The sequence below is a fragment of the Coregonus clupeaformis genome, unplaced genomic scaffold (genome assembly GCF_020615455.1).
Source record: "Coregonus clupeaformis isolate EN_2021a unplaced genomic scaffold, ASM2061545v1 scaf1013, whole genome shotgun sequence".
Taxonomy (NCBI): domain Eukaryota; kingdom Metazoa; phylum Chordata; class Actinopteri; order Salmoniformes; family Salmonidae; genus Coregonus; species Coregonus clupeaformis.
The window spans coordinates 185,217-196,368 of NW_025534467.1; the positions used below are offsets into that span (position 1 = coordinate 185,217).

The 11,152-nt window shown below is 41.8% G+C and overlaps 1 protein-coding gene and 1 pseudogene across 2 annotated transcripts; both read left to right on the plus strand.

Moving 5' to 3' along the window:
* Nucleotides 1–7,651, plus strand: LOC121568886 (migration and invasion enhancer 1). 2 transcript variants are annotated; one of them, XM_045217332.1, is made up of 9 exons: nt 1–189; nt 470–567; nt 1,644–1,720; nt 1,831–3,585; nt 4,311–4,514; nt 4,732–4,829; nt 5,059–5,117; nt 6,744–6,820; nt 6,938–7,651. In XM_045217332.1, the coding sequence occupies exons 1-4, from the start codon at nt 161–163 to the stop codon at nt 1,912–1,914; spliced, it is 288 nt and encodes a 95-aa protein (XP_045073267.1). In that variant the 5' UTR covers nt 1–160; the 3' UTR covers nt 1,915–3,585; nt 4,311–4,514; nt 4,732–4,829; nt 5,059–5,117; nt 6,744–6,820; nt 6,938–7,651. The 2 variants fall into 2 exon arrangements, with proteins under 2 accessions (XP_045073267.1, XP_045073266.1); XM_045217331.1 differs by lacking the exon at nt 5,059–5,117.
* Nucleotides 4,466–7,651, plus strand: LOC121568887 (annotated as a pseudogene).
* Nucleotides 7,652–11,152: the final 3,501 nt, after the last annotated feature.

Sequence of the window (11,152 nt, forward strand, 5' to 3'; positions counted from 1 at the left end):
CCTCTTTTTACACAAATCGAAAGCATTTCTCTGCTCATACGCTTTAGCTAGCTAGTTAGCCTTTTTAGCATCTGTGTTACACAATTGTGTCTTTAGGTCAAACCAGAATCAGCGTATCGAGAAGAAGGAACTAGCAAGCTAGCTAGCTTCTTCAACAGCCATGGGTGTGCAAGTCAAAGTCGAATACTGGTATGTTTATTTTCCATTTATTGGATTATTCGCCTTTTTTTTCTAGGCAGCTCCCATGCGTTTTAGCTAGCTAGCTACAGTATTAGCTAGCAGCTCGAACTAGCCACCTTCATAGCGCAGATAATACCCACACATTGATTATGAAACGGGCTGTGTTTTATGCTAGCTAACGTTAGTTGGTGAATGTTTACCTTAAACATTGCTTGGACATTTTCCCCCAACTACTTTAGGGTTAATTATTCATCACTAAGTCATGTTTTTGTTTTGTCGTTGTCTTTAGCGGTGGATGAGGGTACGAGCCCCGCTATCAGGAGCTCGCGCGGGTTGTAACCGCGGAGTTCACTGAAGCGGAGGTGTCAGGCTTCGTAGGAAGGCAAGGTAAGTTGGTCCTTTCGACATAGCCTACTACAGACAATGCAGGTACGTACAGTGTTGGGAAGGACACAGTACTAATGTGAAGTATTTTGACATAGCTATATATTATTTCCTCTGTGTAGCGATATACTCACTGGACAGTTTATTAGGTATACATCTAGTACTGGGTTGGACCCCCCCCTTTGCCTCCAGAACAGCCTGAATTCTTCGGGGAATTGATTCTTCAAGTCGGAAACATTCCACAGGGATGTTGGTCTACACTGACGCGATGGCATGATGCAGTTGCTGCAGATTGGACCGTGGTACACCACCGCCACCAGCCTGTACCGTTGACACCAGGAAGGATGGGCACATGGATTCATGCTGCTTATGCCAAATCCTGAATCTACCATCAACAACAGGAACTGGGATTCGTTGGACCAGGCAATGTTTTTCCACTCCTCAATTGTGCAGTGTTGGCGGTCGCGTGCCCACTGGAGCCGTTTATTCTTGTGTTTAGCTGATAGGAGTGGAACCCGGTGTGGTTGTCTGCTGCAATAGCCCATTTGTGACAAGGATCGATGAGATGTGCGTTCTAAAATGCCGTTCTGCACACCACTGTTGTGCTGTGCCGTTATTTGTCTGTTTGTGGCCTGCCTGTTAGCTTGCACGATTCTTGCCGTTCTCCTTTGACCTCTCATCAATTAGCTGTTTTAGCCCACAAGACTGCCACTGACTGGATTTTTTTGGTTTGTTGCACCATTCTCGGGAAACCTTAGACACTGTTGTGTGTGAAAAGCCCAGGAGGGCGGCCTTTTCTGAGATGCTGGATCCGACGTGCCTGGCACCGACAATCATACCACGCTCAAAGTAACTTAGGTAACTCGTTTTGCCCATTCAATCGCACAGTAACTGAATGCCTCTGCTGGTCTGCCTGCTTTATATAGCAATCCACAGCCACGTGACTCACTGTCTGTAGGAGTTAACCATTTTTGTGAACAGGGTGGTGTACCTAATAAACTGGCTGGTGAGTGTATGTCTCTACTTTAGTCTGAAAGACTACATTGTTTTGCCTTGATTTTATGCTTTTGTTTCTGCAGGCAGTTTTGAGATTGAGATCAATGGGAAAGTAGTCTTCTCCAAGCTTGAAACTAGCGGCTTCCCATATGAAGATGACGTAAGTTGTTAACTTCTTACAAAGCTGGCATTTTAATGTCTGACACACTGTCTGTGTGTCAACTGCCAATGACTAGCACCATTGACACAATATGTCTTATCCCCCTGCAGGTCATGGACGCTATCCAGAAAGCCCATGATGGCAAGCCAGTGGAGAAGATCACCAAGAGCCGCCCACCTTGTGTCATCCTGTAGATCTCCTCTCCCTCTATCCTCCAACCCTGCCCTCTCCTGACAGCAGCATGCTGAAGACAGGACGGTGCACTCCCATCACTGCCACTGTCATCACTCACTCAGCCTTTGCACTAACCGGGCATGAGGGTGACACACAACTCTCTGTTGAAACTACACTAGCAGAGTTGGACTAAGACCACTGAAGCCGCTGTCTTTGATTTAGAGTACAACCTGTGGTAAGGTTTTGTTGTGCCTTCTCTCTCCCCTCTCTCTCTGCTCCCATTGCAGTGTTCCAGGACGTATATGATTACTGTAGCCCAAAGCTGAAAGGTTGATAGTATGATAACCCCAGTCCTGGTAGCTCCTATGTTATGGGATCAGAGAAAGGGAGGAGACCGTAAGATGGAGGGGCAAACAGGTTGGGGGGAACACCCTGTTATATTCCAAAAGCCTCATTGCCTGGCAGACAGTTACTGCCTGATTGTTGTAATTCCTCTCAAGAAGGGAAGGAGCTAAATTATTTTCAGCCCTCTGTGGAAATAATTATATCAACAAGCTCTAAGCGTCATAAGCCCTGTTTCACAACTTGTATCCTGTACCCTACTATGCTGATGAACGTGCTGCTTAAACCTGTCACTGTCAATGCAATGTTTGTCAATTGATTTAATAAGATGTGTTCTAAAGTCTATGAAATGGAGACACTTTAAACTAGGTCGAAACTTAGCCTTTTTACAGGGTTTTTTGTGTGTCAGTTCTGTCATTACAACTTTTGTTTATTTTTAAAACTAATGTATATCTATGTCGGAACTTGGATGTAATATATATTATTATTTTTTGTCCATCTTATAGCTAATCTGTCTGGAGCATTCCAGGCAGTGTCTTTAACAGTGAACTAGGTTTCTCTTTAGCCGAAATGTGAGAAACACCATAGTAGCCAAACCTCTTGTGAATTCGCAATTGTATACTGCCACTGAATCATAGATAATGCATTTTCATTGACTCTGTGGCTTTTATATATGATCAGCTTTACTATTAGTAGAGCTGACCTTGCAAGTAGATAAATCCTTAGTTGTTTTGAAGGCCATCTCTCACTGGTCTGTCTATCACTAACGACACCTCATCAGCATCTGTTTATGCGTACAGTTTATTGAATATCATCTCTGAATATTTTTTTTCCCGTTGCCCAGGGCTGTCAAGTATGATACCCATTGGGAGAACTTCTATCACAAAATAAAATTATGGATTATTTAACTGTATAAAGATGTTAGTATTGTCTTTCTTAACGTGTCATGTTCAAAATGACTTAACATATGTTTTTTCTTCTCTTTGTTTCACTTCAGTAATAACTACTCAACTCCATAAGAATGGAAGAACAATTGAATTCTAAAGTGCTATGTAACAACATACTAACATGTTATTATTAGAGTATTGACTCATTCACAGGTCTGAACTGTTCTTACAGTACATCCCCATGGCAACAAAGCACCTCAGGTGTGTTACTCAGGTAAGTCTCAGTAATTACTCTCTTGTTGATGCTCACATTCAGACATCTAATACCACTGTCATGTGATCATTCTATAGGGGGAACAGGTGTTTGTGTGCTGTTGGCTACACCCACGCTGTAATGTCAACACAGCCAGCCATGACAACCGCAGCAGGAAGAGAAGAGCCTTTGGAGCAAGAAGCATCTTGGTAAGTTTCATACATTGCATCTTCATTGATCAAACCCTGTTGACTGGCTACAGTATAGTGTGTCTGAGTGTTTCCTGTAGTGAATGTGTTAAGCAGGGTTGGGGTCAATTTCATTTTAATTAATTACATTCAGGAAGTAATCTGAAATTATAATTCCACATTGAATAGAATTTGAGGACAATTTAAATTTCATTTTTCTTCCTGAATTGGCTGGCGTTAAGTTCAAAATAACACTGCCATCAAGCTAGTTATGTACTTCTGCTAACTGAAATTTTTCCAACTCACTCTGAGTAGGAATAGATCCTCTCAGATATTACATAGAGGTGTTGTTCCTTCATGTTATGGTCTTGACACAGTACACACATGGAATCCAATACCCTGCCCAGCTATATTATTGTCTCTACATGTTTCAATGTTTTTCTAGAACTTATCCATTACTGAAGAACAGGATAGAAACTTGAAATAACTCAGGATGATGAGCCTTTGGAGACTTGATTGTCAATGGTTTTTGTTTTTGCAATGTTTCATTGTTTGTTTTACCTGAAAAAACAGTTAACTATCATGTAGTAACTTGTCTGTTTCGGTTGATCACTGGCCCAACCCTACCTGGGACAGTAAACCTGTATTCCAATATACCCTTTTAGACTTACTCATGACTAAGGAGGCAGGTTACGATTGCTCCTATTGTGTTTTCATATTGAGGTTTCTTACTCCTCCCACTTCAGTCAGCCAGGCAAAACACCTTTACATCAGCGAAGCACATTCAAGAATAAAGGAGTGATAAGAAAGTATGAAAATGTATGCACTCACTAACTGGAAGTCGCTCTGGATAAGAGCGTCTGCTAAATGACTAAAATGTAAAATGTAAAATGATAAGAAGAATCTGAGTCAAAAGCCATGGGTGTGGTGCAGATCAGAGTGGAATACTGGTAGGTTTATATTAATTTACATTTGGGAGGATGCGTTTGTTTTACGGAGGCCGGAAACTATGGAAATCATGGAACATTTCCATTATGCAAACCATGGAAATGATATGGAAATATGGCAACTGCCATACCTTTTAACACTCAGGTTGAGTCTGTATGTTGGCATTTTATGCTGTTTTAATTATTCATCACTGTTTTGGTTTTCTTATCACTGTTTTAGTGGCCAATGAGGGTACGAGCCCCGCTACAAGAAACTTCAGCAGGCTGTCGCTGTGGGGTTTCCTGAGGCGGAGGTGTCAGGCTTTGTAGGACGAAAAGGTCAGCTGGATACCCATTCAATCACATTTATTTGATAAAGCCCTTTTTACATCAGCAGCTGTCACAAAGTGCTATACAGATACCCAGTCTAAAACCCCAAAGAGCAAGCAATGCAGATGCAGAAGCACAGTGGTTACAGTGAAATGTATTGTGCAAATGTTGTAATATTTACCTATTCTTTTGGTAAAATACCAGTTTTCACACCTGTTTTGTGTATGTGTCCGTCAAGGTTGAACCTACATATTGTTTTGAAGATACAGTTGAAGTCGGAGGTTTACATACACTTAGGTTGGAGTCATTAAAACTTGTTTTTCAACCACTCCACAAATTTCTTGTTAACAAACTATAGTTTTGGCAAGTCGGTTAGGACATCTACTTTGTGCATAACACAAGTAATTTTTCCAACAATTGTTTACAGACAGACTATTTCACTTATAATTCACTGTATCACAATTCCAGTGGGTCAGAAGTTTACATACACTAAGTTGACTGTGCCTTTAAACAGCTTGGAAAATTCCAGCTTTGGCTTGGCTTTAGAAGCTTCTGATAGGCTAATTGACATAATTTGAGTCAATTGGAGGTGTACCTGTGGATGTATTTCAAGGCCTACTTTCAAACTTAGTGCCTCTTTGCTTGACATCATGGGAAAATCCAAAGAAATCAGCCAAGACCTCAGAAAAACTTTGTAGACCTCCACAAGTCTGGTTCATCCTTGGGAGCAATTTCCAAACGCCTTAAGGTACCACATTCATCTGTACAAATAACAGTACGCAAGTATAAACACCATGGGACCACGCAGCCGTCATACCGCTCAGGAAGGAGACGCGTTCTGTCTCCTAGAGATGAACGTACTTTGGTGCGAAAAGTGCAAATCAATCCCAGAACAACAGCAAAAGACCTTGTGAAGATGCTGGAGGAAACAGGTACAAAAGTATCTACAGTAAAACAAGTCCTATATCGACATAACCTGAAAGGCCGCTCAGCAAGGAAGAAGCCACTGCTCCAAAACCGCCATAAAAAAGCCAGACTACGGTTTGCAACTGCACATGGGCACAAAGCTTGTACTTTTTGGATAAATGTCCTCTTGTCTGATTAAACAAAAATATAACTGTTTGGCCATAATGACCATCATTATGTTTGGAGGAAAAAGGTGGTTGCTTGCAAGCCGAAGAACACCATCCTAACCGTGAAGCACGGAGGTGGCAGCATTATGCTGTGGGGGGGGGGGGGGGTTTGCTGCAGGAGGGACAGGTGCACTTCACAAAATAGATGGCATCATGAGGAAGGAAAATTATGTGGATATATTGAAGCAACATCTCAAGACATCAGTCAGGAAGTTAAAGCTTGGTCGCAAATGGGTCTTCCAAATGGACAATTACCCCAAGCATACTAACAAAGTTGTGGCAAAATGGCTTAAGGACAACAAAGTCAAGGTATTGGAGTGGCCATCACAAAACCCTGACCTCAATCCAATAGAAAATCTGAGGGCAGAACTGAAAAAGCATGTGCGAGCAAGGAGGCCTACAAACCTGACTCAGTTACACCAGCTCTGTCAGGAGGAATGGGCCAAAATTCATCCAACTTGTGGGAAGCTTGTGGAAGGCTACCCGAAACGTTTGACCCAAGTTAAACAATTTATAGGCAATGTTACCAAATACTAATTGAGTGTATGTAAACTTCTGACCCACTGGGAATGTGATGAAAGAAAGAAAAGCTGAAATAAATCATTCTCTCTACTATTATTCTGACATTTCACATTCTTAAAATAAAGTGGTGATCCTAACTGACCTAAGACAGGGACTTTTTATTAGGATTAAATGTCAAGAATTGTGAAAACTGAGTTTAAATGTATTTGGCTAAGGTGTATGTAAACTTCCGACTTCAACTGTAAGTGTGATGCTGTTGTTTCTGCAGGCAGCTTTGAGTTGGAGATCAACAGGGTGCTGGTCTTCTCCAAGCTGGAAACAGGTGGCTTCCCCATGTAAAAGGATGTGAGTACCGGAAGCTTTCTCCTCTGAAGTTCAACTTCAGCCAGTTTGTTCACTGAAATTGACACAAATGTTGTGAAATTGACGCAAATGGTCTCAACAATGTGTATGCCCCTTCAGGTCAGGGACGCTCTCCAGAACACCTATGATGGCAAGCAAGTGGAGAAGTGGACCAGGAATCGCCCACCTTGTGTCATCCTGTAGATCTCAATTCCCTCCATCATCCAACCGTAATCACTCAGACCAATGCTGCTGTCTGTCACCACTCACACAGCATAGACTCTTTCCTATATAGATACCTTTTTGGTTGTTCCTTCTCTCTCCCCTCTCTCTCTGCTCCCATTGTAGTGTTCCAGGACTTTATATGATTACTGTAGCCCAAAGCTGAAAGGTTATAGTATGATGACCCCAGTCCTGGCAGCTCCTATGTTATGGGATCAGAGAAAGAGAGGAGATGGAGGAGACTGGTTGGGTGGGACTTCCTTATTCCGGACCTTCTATGCCTATCTGTTTACAGCACCATCATCAGCCAGACAAACGATTAATATGAGCTGCTAAAGCCTGTTGTGTTATTGTGTATTGACCTCTCATATTGCAACTGATGCTTTGAGATTAGTTTTATGTTAAGTAGAACTGGTCAGTTGAGTAGATGAATTGATAGTTATGGTTATGAAGGCCACCACCCACTGGTCTGTCTGATACACTAACGAGACATCAGCCCATGTTCTTCACATTTGAATTATCATTGCTGAATACTGTTAATGATTGCTGATGACAATGTGTGATACCAACTGGGAGGACTTCAATTTCTAAATAAAATAAAATGACATTGTTTGTTGCTTTTGTTTTCTTCCTAATTGTTGTCATGTTCAGAACTCAGGCTTTACTGGCAACACAGGAGGAAGGAGGAGACTGCAACCCATATAGACAACACTTATTTTCACTCAGGCACATTTGTACACTAGAGGGTGACACATCCTCCTCTGCCTACAATTTTATATTACTTGCCATACTCAATTCAGCATTAAAAAGTCCTATTCTGTAAAGTGATATTTGCTGAATTAGTTTTCACATGTTTATCTGACTTCTCCAGTATATTCTGCGTAGTGGACTGTCTGTTGAATTCCTTTTGCTTGGTTGATGGTTTTGCACTTCAGCCCTTTATGAGTTTCTGCTCCTTGGGTGGTAAGTGGCTGACATTGGCTAGGTGGGTCCAGGGTACAGGCTCTGGTAAGGAGTGATAATTCATGCTAGCCTGCTTGCTCTAGGGCTGATAGAGCCTATCGTCTGAGTCTATGAGCTCCATAGTACTGTCACCTATTTTGTGCCACACAATTCCCCCATCAGAACTTGATGAATTCAAAATTAGCATTGTGTAATTCATAGATGGGGTTGCCATGATAATTTTTGCAAGAGACCTCCATACCAATCAACATTAAATTCTTATCTCTGTGAAGAATGAATGTTTATGCTGTTATTGGTTTGTAATATGATTTGTTAGAGGAGATCCCCTCCTGCATCGGTTTGGATCAGTTATAAAGCTGGTAAGGGACTGTATGTCACAAGAAGGATGCAACCAACAGCCTCATTAGTCTTTCAATATTGTAGTTAATTGCCGGGAATACATCGTTCCTTGCGGGGATGGAACCCAGGACACCATGACTCCTAAGACAAACAACCCCAAGAGAATGAAGTCCTCATCTAAGTTCTGCATATTACATACGATAATGCTAAAGAGGCATATGGACACAGCAGATAGCCCTCCAACTCCACTATTAATGATAACCGGCCTGTGCCACAGCAGAATCGCTATGTTCTCTATCCCTGTCCGTCCGTCCGTCTCTCTCTCTCTCTCTCTCTCTCTCTCTCTCTCTCTCTCTCTCTCTCTCTCTCTCTCTCTCTCTCTCTCTCCCTCTCTCTCTCTCTGTCAGGCTTCTCCCCTTTTGATTTGTCTGATTATTTATTGATTCTCAGTAATTCAATACCTTTGATACTTCCTCAACAAGACACGCTTATCACTCCCAGAATGCTTCAGCTCCTGCTTATAACATTTAATTTACATATACATAACATAAAAGGCTGATCAGATCACATGTTCACAATGAGTACATTACAATACCATTTAGCTCCAAGACAGGTGCCATAAATTGAATGGGAAATAGCATACAGTGGGGAAAAAAAGTATTTAGTCAGCCACCAATTGTGCAAGTTCTCCCACTTAAAAAGATGAGAGAGGCCTGTAATTTTCATCATAGGTACACGTCAACTGTGACAGACAAAATGAGAATTTATTTTCCAGAAAATCACATTGTAGGATTTTTAAGGAATTTATTAGCAAATTATGGTGGAAAATAAGTATTTGGTCAATAACAAAAGTTTCTCAATACTTTGTTATATACCCTTTGTTGGCAATGACACAGGTCAAACGTTTTCTGTAAGTCTTCACAAGGTTTTCACACACTGTTGCTGGTATTTTGGCCCATTCCTCCATGCAGATCTCCTCTAGAGCAGTGATGTTTTGGGGCTGTCGCTGGGCAACACGGACTTTCAACTCCCTCCAAAGATTTTCTATGGGGTTGAGATCTGGAGACAGGCTAGGCCACTCCAGGACCTTGAAATGCTTCTTACGAAGCCACTCCTTCGTTGCCCGGGCGGTGTGTTTGGGATCATTGTCATGCTGAAAGACCCAGCCACGTTTCATCTTCAATGCCCTTGCTGATGGAAGGAGGTTTTCACTCAAAATCTCAATATACATGGCCCCATTCATTCTTTCCTTTACACGGATCAGTCGTCCTGGTCCCTTTGCAGAAAAACAGCCCCAAAGCATGATGTTTCCACCCCCATGCTTCACAGTAGGTATGGTGTTCTTTGGATGCAACTCAGCATTCTTTGTCCTCCAAACACGACGAGTTGAGTTTTTACCAAAAAGTTATATTTTGGTTTCATCTGACCATATGACATTCTCCCAATCCTCTTCTGGATCATCCAAATGCACTCTAGCAAACTTCAGACGGGCCTGGACATGTACTGGCTTAAGCAGGGGGACACGTCTGGCACTGCAGGATTTGAGTCCCTGGCGGCGTAGTGTGTTACTGATGGTAGGCTTTGTTACTTTGGTCCCAGCTCTCTGCAGGTCATTCACTAGGTCCCCCGTGTGGTTCTGGGATTTTTGCTCACCGTTCTTGTGATCATTTTGACCCCACGGGGTGAGATCTTGCGTGGAGCCTCAGATCGAGGGAGATTATCAGTGGTCTTGTATGTCTTCCATTTCCTAATAATTGCTCCCACAGTTCATTTCTTCAAACCAAGCTGCTTACCTATTGCAGATTCAGTCTTCCCAGCCTGGTGCAGGTCTACAATTTTGTTTCTGGTGTCCTTTGACAGCTCTTTGGTCTTGGCCATAGTGGAGTTTGGAGTGTGACTGTTTGAGGTTGTGGACAGGTGTCTTTTATACTGATAACAAGTTCAAACAGGTGCCATTAATACAGGTAACGAGTGGAGGACAGAGGAGCCTCTTAAAGAAGAAGTTACAGGTCTGTGAGAGCCAGAAATCTTGCTTGTTTGTAGGTGACCAAATACTTATTTTCCACCATAATTAGCAAATAAATTCATTAAAAATCCTACAATGTGATTTTCTGGGGGAAAAAATCTCACTTTGTCTGTCATAGTTGACGTGTACCTATGATGAAAATTACAGGCCTCTCTCTTCTTTTTAAGTGGGAGAACTTGCACAATTGGTGGCTGACTAAATACTTTTTTTCCCCACTGTATGTACTTCTGCTAACTGAAAATTTTCCAACTCACTCTGAGTAGGAATAGATCCTCTCAGATATTACATTTTGTGGAGGTGTTGTTCCTTCATGTTATGGTCTTGACACAGTACACACATGGAATCCAATACCCTGCCCAGCTATATTATTGTCTCTACATGTTTCAATGTTTTTCTAGAACTTATCCATTACTGAAGAACAGGATAGAAACTTGAAATAACTCAGGATGATGAGCCTTTGGAGACTTGATTGTCAATGGTTTTTGTTTTTGCAATGTTTCATTGTTTGTTTTACCTGAAAAAACAGGAGCCTCTTAAAGAAGAAGTTACAGGTCTGTGAGAGCCAGAAATCTTGCTTGTTTGTAGGTGACCAAATACTTATTTTCCACCATAATTTGCAAATAAATTCATTAAAAGTCCTACAATGTGATTTTCTGGATTTCTTTTCTCAATTTGTCTGTCATAGTTGACGTGTACCTATGATGAATATTACAGGCCTCTCTCATCTTTTTAAGTGGGAGAACTTGCACAATTGGTGACTGACTAAATCCTTTTTTTCCCCACTG